General features: G+C 35.4%; 1 protein-coding gene across 2 annotated transcripts; it reads left to right on the top strand.

Moving 5' to 3' along the window:
- The first annotated feature begins 217 nt into the window (after positions 1-217).
- On the top strand, positions 218-9,212 carry LOC117116850 (protein rtoA-like). Of its 2 annotated transcripts, XM_033260943.1 has the most exons (5): positions 218-2,660; positions 3,346-3,417; positions 4,182-4,568; positions 6,851-7,711; positions 7,881-9,212. In XM_033260943.1, exons 2-5 carry the CDS (start codon positions 3,351-3,353, stop codon positions 8,033-8,035), a joined length of 1,470 nt encoding a protein of 489 aa, XP_033116834.1. In that variant the 5' UTR covers positions 218-2,660; positions 3,346-3,350; the 3' UTR covers positions 8,036-9,212. The 2 variants fall into 2 exon arrangements, with proteins under 2 accessions (XP_033116834.1, XP_033116835.1); XM_033260944.1 differs by having other exon boundaries at positions 218-3,417.
- The last annotated feature ends 280 nt before the right edge of the window (positions 9,213-9,492 follow it).

Below are 9,492 nucleotides of genomic sequence, written 5' to 3'. Positions count from 1 at the left end.
TTTGGGCTTGAATCACTCTCAAAACGTAGGATTTTATTATGCAAAAAAAATTGCTCAAAAAACTAGCAACGATAAAAGATTTAGTCACTGGTTCCCAAAAATCTAAAAATATCTCAACAATGAAACTCCGTAAACATAGAAATTATGAAATGCCTTTTATGTCGAACAAGAACGGTCAAGACGAAATGAAACATAACAACCAATGTTTGGATGGAAACTGTCATTTTATTTACAAATGACGAAAACAATTAATATAGCCAACTATGTAAAAATGGGCAGCCGCCAATAACTAGTACATAATTTTATTAAATATAATGTAAAAGCTGCCCTAAAATACTATACACCCTGAGAGTACAGTACGGTCATGAAAGGTAAATTATTGACTACATTCAAATTATACACTTAAAGCAAAATACATGCTTAAACCTCCGAATGCTATAATATACACAGAACATTAAGAGTTGTAAAACAAACATAATATTATATTTACGAAATTAGAACATACTATAATAATCATAGCACCAGTTAAATAACCAATATTCTGGGTGAACACGCCAAAACCCGACTACAGGGAAGGGTTACCACCAAGATCAATAATTGTTGCGGTAAATCAGGAGCAATGGTCAACAGACTTATAACAACATGAAATTATGTCGTGAGCATCTGCTTGAACGACACAGCAAAAAGAAAAATTTTAGTGAAATCCGACATACAGGGGAGAGTTACCACCCAGACCATCAACTGTTGCGCTAAATCAGAAGCAATGCTCAACAGACCCAATGCAAAAACGACTATTGCCTATAGTGTCAAAAGAGATGTTAATAGGTGATTTGCCCACCCCGGTCTTATGGTGACATACGGTAGTCAAAGAGGCTGAGGTATTAGACAAAATCAGATCGGCACGTTGAATTACTTTGTCGACATTCCCGTTACGCACATCTAACTCCCCTATCCGGAAAAAACATTGGAATAAAGTGAGGAAAAAGGCCCTAAAAAGAAACCAATGAAAAAAAAAACAAAAAAAAAAACAGGTTCAATGGAATCTAGAGCTTCTAACAACTTCACTAAAATATCTGCAGTGATGGGGAGCCTTATATCTGAACGCCTGGAAACTGAATGTACATCGCTCATTTGCACGAGAAATGAACTACATCGATCGGGCAAACCGGCCAGTTTGTGAATAAACGCTATCGAGGAAATAGTTGAAGAAATTGTTTTAGGTGCATAACACGTGCTATGCATATGGCGATAAAATTACAAATTGTCGCTGTAGAAATTGGCAGATGAATTGGTTTACCGATCAGGTAATCGGGTTTTCATTTGTACTGGTTCTTTTTTTTTAAATTATTTCTCTTGTATATTTTGACGTGATGTATTATTGCATTTTAAATGTTATCCAATTCTTGTTTTACCCTTTTCTGTACAAAATACTACAATTCAGTATTCTGCTACAAATCTATTTCTTTTTTATGAAAGAACTTTTTGAATAAAGATACCGATATATATCCAATAATAGACAGCATAGAGAAAGATAGACAACATTTGTCTAGTAATTTTCATTTATTCAAAAAAAAATTGGTCGAGATTACGGTTTTCAGTGCTCACGCCAATATATATTTTTATAAAAACCAGACACACCATGTTTATCATTCCATCAAAAGACAGAATTAAACCTACCTTTCAGTTTCTTAATGACATAAACAATTAGAATCCTCAGAGCTAGGATATGAAATACTGCAATACGGTGAATTATAAATTACAATGGCAACAAACAGTGGCGGATCTATGAATTTAAATTAGAGGGGGCCAAACGAGGGAACTTTTACAGATGGTGGTCTAAATCATCACTTCTGCCCCGCCGTTATTATCAAACAATAAAACGCATTTTATTTCAAAAGAGACATTCTATGAGCAAAAGTTAGTTACGCATATATTATTATATTACGCACTTTTTAAGTCAGATCTTATTCAAGAACTATCAGACAATTGTAGCCTAGATGTGGATCGGTCTATTAATGTCACTCTTCGCACCGTCGATAAATTAATGAAGTTTGAAGATTAAATTTATGATTATGGCACCTATAGATGGTCGGAAATGGCACTCTTAGATTTAAATGTGAGCATAAATTTCTTCTTTTTTTTCTCCCTTTTTTGAATAATGGAAGGGGGAGGGGTGGCTGGGCCTCCGACCCCTTAAATCTGCCACTGGCAAAGCTTTAAAATCAATTAGGTGTAAATCAACCTATTAAGAAAGTTGCTAACACCGTCTTCGTAATATTTCTTTTAGTTGATCTATAACATGATTATTTAAGAAGTACGATATACCGATATCAATCACTCGTCAAGTACTATCTACGTTGCCATATAGACAGGATGAGTCTCACGACGATTGGTCATTCGATGAATTATACCAGCTTATACACAATTACAATAATGATAGGTCGAGTGTAGCTTAGTATTATATTAAAGAATGAAGACACATTTAGTTTAAAAGAAAGGCATTCTATGAGTAGTGGAGCGAGTTGTTATATTACGCGCTTTTTAAGTCGGATCTCCTTCAAGAACCATCAGTTGTAGCTTGGTCGTGGGTCAGTCTACTTATGTTTCTCTTCGGACCGTATGAAGTTTTAGAGAATAAAATTTAATTGCCGGCAGTCACAGTAAGTAGACAATCAAGTTTTATTTGTATTATATTTTAAAGCAAAAATAATGTATATTTTGATATTTTCTCCAAGTTTTCATAAATAGGCCTATATAATTAAAATCCCTGTTTTCAATAATTTCCACCCGAGCACACTTCGAATTAACGCTATAGCATAGAATGATATCGGTCGAATGTTTAAAGTAATCTAGATGGGATGGTGTAAACAGAAAAGGCAATTATTAATTAATATTTCTGTATTAAAAATCACAAATACCTGAACAATGACACGTAAAATTTAATTTGATTCTATCTGCGTTACTACCCGTTGCATTTAAATAGTGGAAGGGATTTGTATAGCTTGCTGTTGCGGTGTTGTAATAGTATATTTTGAGTATTAAAGAAGCGTAATCTACTATGTAAAAGAAATCCGTCTATTTGTCCCAGGGAACAGTGAAGTTCTAAGATATCCCATAAATAGGCAATCAAAGTTTCGGTCAAGTCACCGAAATATCTCGTTGATTCTGATTTTTAATATGTTTTGGCAAATAGCAAACAATCTATTTGTATTTTATGTACATTATGTTCTCAGTGAAAGATATGTAAATAGATACTGTATATAATTGATACCGGTACAATAACATCATATAACGTATTACAGAAACATAAATTTATCAGGCACGAATCTTTCGTCCGATCCTCAGGCAACATGAAATGTTCGGTATCTGTAATCGTCTTTCTCTACTGTATCGTGCTCTGTGTTGCGGATCCTGAAAGTAGGTTTTTGTCAAATCATTTTCATTTCTATATACGGTAGTTATGTTTTTTATATATAAATTGTGTATAAATTAAGTTTTCTTCATTGGTTATTGCTAAAATAGTCATATATTTTCTACTGCATTAAATGAAAAAAATCAGCAGATATAACTATACTGGTAATTGTAAGTTCCAAACGATTCTGTTCTTTAAAAATGTATTGATCTTCATAAATACAAATGCCTCATCATCTCTATTTTTGGTGTTGTACTTCAAAAGCTAGGATAAACACGACTTTGGCTTTAAGCTTCCTTTTCTTATAGCTTCCTTTTCTATAACAGAAGGGACGCCATGATTTTGCTCGGCGGTGTCCGATGTTCTCAACGGGTTGGGAGGGGGATATTCCTCCATCGAGAGCGCAAATGTGTCCGGTAGGGCGACGCTTAAAATCTCACAGAAGTGGTCTAGGGGACGAAGCCCCAAAAACTATGACAAAGTCTCTCCCACCCTCACTGTCGCCAACCCTGCATAACTTGGTTTACTGCGCAAAAACCTACACTTCCTACTACTGTACCAGTTGCCTACTGGATTATTTAAAGTGTGGTCTTCACTCAGCAGAGCCGATTATATAACTTGAAACTTTCCAAGTAAAACAACTGGGGTTTCTTTTGTCAACATCGAACTCTTGGCGTTTTACGAAACTTTGTTAATTGATTACTTGATATGACCCAGGAATTACTTGTGAACAACTTAAAAAATAAATTCACTTTTTATTGATTCATAGGTTGTCAAATTAAAAAAAGCAATGAAACGAATAAACGATTTGTGGAGTTACGCAACGGTATCACAAATATCTCTTTCGATGTTGTCACGAAACACATGATCTTACGTTTGTCAAAAGACGAGGATGTTCAGCAGCATGACATCAGCATTACATTTAAAAAGGACTATGTTAGTGTTGGTTCAAACATCAGCGAAACTCGTAGAGTCAATGGAAGCGTCTATGTTGATCGAGGTTTCCAAGTAAGGATCGCATTAAATGACCAGACTTTACGGATTGGACATAACAACAATTTTTCATTTTTAATATTCAATCTGCATGAGCATAATAAACACCCAAAATACCTCTGGTTTGATGAATTGGAGTCCCGTGTGCAAAAATGTCTATTACGTAAGTATAATTTTAGTACAAAAGTTTTCAAAACGCCAACAGAGGCGAGGGCACCGTGGGCTTCAGGTGCCCAGCTCAGCCGACCCGTCCCGCCCTCAACCCCAATTTTTTTGAAAAGAAAATTATATACGTTACAAATTTCCGGCCATAGGCATTTATGAAATAATTGTACTCATATAGGCCTAATTAATTTTAATGCAAGTTACGGTACCTGTTGTCAACCCTCCCCCATCGCTTCCCTGTTCTCTGGTCCTCACTTCCGTCTGAACTAAAATATTCTGCAGTCCTTTCTCGGTTTTCTTAAGGCAAGGTAAACAATTTTTTCTCAACGCTTAAATTTTTTATCGTTTTTTTTTAAATTTTATCAATTATTCAATTGTGTGCGAAATCTGTGTTTTTTAAATTATTATTTTAATTGTCTTGGCCTTTCACTTTTAACATTTTAAACCTTTCTTTTTATATACTCGCTAATAATGTAGTTAAGTTTAGTTTTCTTGGGCTCCAGGCTTTTGTCATGGTGATTTTGTCGCTTTTGGGGCCCCAAGACACTTGTCATTTGATTCATCATTGATTTTGCACAATAACTCTGTATCAAGCATCTAGCCTAATAATATAATACGGTAATCATTGTGCAAAATCGATTTTTTTTTAATGACGACAGGTACCGTAATATTACCGCATATTAAATGAGAATATGTGTACAATTATTTCATATAATGTGCTAATCATTCTCAAATCTTGAAAACATGGTTTGGACAATTTATGCAGAGTTATTGCAAATAGGCCTAATCGATTTTCCTTTAATTGCGGAAACTAATTTCCATATTTACATAGGTATATAAGGCCTCCGGTGCATTTCATTAGTTTACAGATTTGTGGCTAACCATACTCCCTAACACTGAAATTATGCCTTAGGATACTTAATTTGTCATGAATGAATGTTTAAGACACAACATAACTGTGAAAATTCAATTTTCTTGTAATGGCAGTCGCTAATTTACATATTTAACATAATTATAATATGCATATAATTAATTCACAAATTTGCTAATAATATTCTCAAACTCTGAAAACATAGGTATAAACACTGTTTAGTGCAGAGTTATTGCTAATAATCGATTTTCCTTTAATGCAAATTAGTGACTTCTGGGTTGAAACTCATAATAATATGTCATTCAGCACAACCTTATAAACCAGAATGAACAATAAAACACACTTTTGCACTTTGTTTGACTCAAGGCATATTTTTCATCTAAATCTGCTAGCCTAAGAGATCAATTTGATACGTCCTCTTCTTGAGCATGTTAAACGACAAGATGAAATCTCCGAACAGATACTTTATTATAAGAAATGTAACACGTCAACAGATATAAATTGATGTGTATGTAAAAAGTGCTAGCGCAAAACGATTCAGAGTTTATCTCTTAACGTGTCACGTGTTACATATATTATATATATTATATATTATATCAGGATATAATAGAGATAAACTCTAAACCATCTTGCAGTAATACTATAATTATATATAAATTTTGAACGTCAGAGAAGAGGAATCTGCGAGTGTAAAGAAAAGTTGTCCTAACCAGGATTCGAACCAGAAACATTGGTTGGATTTTATTTATTTTTTTGGGGGGGGGGGGGAGTTGGGGTATAACTCATTGGAAAGTATTATGTCCACTTAAAGTGTCATTTACCCCCACCATGGCAGCCATCCGGAATTGAGGGGTGGATTTAGATATGGGGATAAACGGGATTTAGCGCACCCCCAACCTCTAAAATGTTACGAACAGGCATGTCTTTTTACGGTGAAATAACAGCCTAATAGGTTGGCCGTCATTTTGCAATAATACTCTATGTCCAGAGCACACACCCGAATGACTAAAAGCTGTATATATTAAGCATATTGCAAATCAATCCTATGCTACTACGATACCTACCTATACTTATTATATACTGTATGTAATCGTACATCATTAATGGCAACCATTGGTCATTACTTTTAGCGTAATCTTGCTAACAGACAGAAACTGAAAATCAGAGGCAACGGTGAATACATAACCTCCTTGGCGGAGGTAATTATGCAGAATTTAACAATACAATAATAATTATTATAGTAATACAAATAAGAATAATGATTATGATGATGATTAATTACGATAATGATGATGATGATGATAATTAGGGCTATGATAATTATAATGTTGATAATAGAGTTTAAATAAACATCAAATAGGGCCTAGCCCTATTATGGATTTTTTCAAATCTTAACTTTAAATTCCCAGATTACATTAAGGAATCCGACTCAAGCTCGACCAGCGGCACCAATACCGATCCAGATTCGACTACAAACTCGGACAGCAGCAGCAACCGCAATCAAGATTCACGCTCAAACTCGGGCAGGGCCACCAATATCAATCTAGATTCGACCACAAGCTCGGGCAGCGGCAGCAATAGCAATCCAGATTCAACCTCAGACTTAGGCAGCCGCAGCAATAGCAATCCAGACTCGACCTCAAACTCGGGCAGCGGCAGCAACAGCAATCCAGATTCAACCACAGATTCGGGCAGTGACAGCAATAGCAATCAAGATTCGACCACAAACTCGAGAAGCGGCAGCAATAGCAACCCATCAAGCAGTAGAAGCGACTATCCTGGCGGAGAGATCACAAACGAGGAAGTACCTTCGAACTGCTCATGTACTGAAATTCCGTGCACATGTCCAAGTCATGAGGTTGGCTGTGCTCTGGTTACTTGTAATTGTACTTCAAACATCGGAGAGCCATTTACAGTTTATAATTGTGACTGTGTTCCTAGAGAATGTTTATCAGACGGTAACAGATATGGTGACAGTACGGTTGACGATGGTGATGGTAAAGGCAGAAATACGACCAACGGAAATAGTGGAGCGTGGAATGACGGAACCCATGGCTATAGTGATCAGAATGGGGGGAATGCAAATGGCTACCAGGGATCGGAAAACGGTGGAATGTATTACAATGGAACAGAAAATTCGGAAGAGGAGCTTGGCAGAATTGGAAATGGTGTAACCGGAATTGGTAACGTCAGAGCAGTAAAGGGCGACAACATAAGCAAATCTACGACAGAGTCTGACGCCAATATTGAAACAGAAACAATTACAGCCAGTAAGTATAATAATCATAATATTGTTTTCTAGAAATGCCAAAAAAAGGAAAAAGATTCCCACATATAGGCCTATTTTGTGATATAGGCCTTATACTGTATGTCTATGTTACAGATATGAATAATAAATAAATACTTATTTAATGAGTTTCTTTTTTTCTTTTTTTTAAGGAACTGCTCGTTTATCCCCAATGCTGATCCTCTTAATGGCGCTGACTGCTGCCGCGGTTCTCGTCTCCGTGATTGGCGGTTGTTGCTGCTTAGCAGGTATACTGATGCCGACAAATAGAATAGTACCGGAGCAAGTATCACCACTAAAAGCATAATGCATCAGTGTATACCACCACAAGCAGCCTGATCCGATATTAAATCGGGATTTCTGCCTAAACCGAGACTTACATTTACTGACACTGTGTTCACTTTAGTGGAGATCCAGCGGCTGTTTATGCATTTTATTGAGTGTCTGCTGTAGTTATGTTAAGTAATTAACAATTTTATAAGGAATCCTTTATTGATTCAACTAACTTTTCATAAATATAATGTTGGTATCATACGCATTTAAGATACACTATATGCAAGCAAAATTCATTAAAATTAAATATTGGAAATTATTAGTATATTGTAAACCAGTTAACAGACGAGCGCATATTATATAATAATAACTATTCTTCGCATACATTCTAAAATTGTCTAGCAGTCATTTATAATTATGTTTATACAGTTAAAAGTAAACCTTTTGAACTAGGCCTGCAGTGTTGTATGTACATCTAAATGGATTGTTTGACGACGAGGTGATTTGTTTCATGTAACAAATTATGGAATGGGGGGAGGGGGCACAACATTTTCAGAACACGTAAGTGAGTAGCACATAACTTTGATTTGCATTGAAAATTTTAATGGCAAAACGGGGAGGGGGAACGGGCCTCGCGTTCCCCCTACTGGATACGCCCCCTGCTTCCCCAGGGAGCTGAATATGTGTTTCATAGTATGCATCGTTCCAATGACTTCGGTAATAATGTGAAGGAAGGGTTGCGCCAGCAGGTGGGCCAGCTGGACCCGGACCAAGCTGTCAGTGATGCCCAGCCAAGCCATCGGGGAGTCGCATACACGTCAAGGCGCACGCATTTCAGGTCTGTCTCATGATCTCACGCTTAAGGACCAAAATCTCACGCATAAATTTAATACTGAGCATAATAAAATATATAATATATATATGTATAATTTCTAGCTCTCTCGCTAAATATTTATCATCTAATGTACTTAAAGTAGGATTCCTGATGATGACATAATTAATGTCGAAATATTGAATCCCAACACGATGGCGTGTATTTCAATACTTGGAGTATGTATTATACTTTCCTAAAGTAGGATTGGTTTAGGATAAAATGGTGCACTACACCAGGGCTAATTTGGTTCGCTTTCTATTTTTTTTCTTTATTTATTCGGTATAAAAAACACAAATTTTAAACATCAGCCAAGGCTGAAATGGTTTGTACTATAATTTAAAAACACAAATACAAAAAGATTAAAATAGAGAAAACATTAATATCATTATTCAAAAATCTATATAAAAATATGATGATGATTGATTCCAATAGCAACAATTAGGAAAAATATAAAAATACATTAAGTTTAAAAATCAATATAAAAATGTAATAACGTTTATTATTGCAATTATTAAGAAGAGAAAAAAAACATTAAAAACAATTAAGAGGAGAACCTCAGTGAAATTGTCAATTAAAATTCATAGAAATCGATAAAAGGAGAAAAGAAAAGTGGAGGA

Source organism: Anneissia japonica, unplaced genomic scaffold (genome assembly GCF_011630105.1).
Source record: "Anneissia japonica isolate Jap-2015-1 unplaced genomic scaffold, ASM1163010v1 scaffold1302_len1884557_cov193, whole genome shotgun sequence".
Classification (NCBI taxonomy): domain Eukaryota; kingdom Metazoa; phylum Echinodermata; class Crinoidea; order Comatulida; family Comatulidae; genus Anneissia; species Anneissia japonica.
This window is presented reverse-complemented; position numbering and strand designations above follow the sequence as displayed.

Coding starts and splice junctions, on each gene's coding strand:
- LOC117116850 (XM_033260943.1), top strand. CDS start 3,351: ATGAAATGTTCGGTATCTGTAATCGTCTTTCTCTACTGTATCGTGCTC. Junction 3,418..4,181: donor CTGTGTTGCGGATCCTGAAA/GTAGGTTTTTGT, acceptor ATTGATTCATAG/GTTGTCAAATTAAAAAAAGC. Junction 7,712..7,880: donor AACAGAAACAATTACAGCCA/GTAAGTATAATA, acceptor CTTTTTTTTAAG/GAACTGCTCGTTTATCCCCA.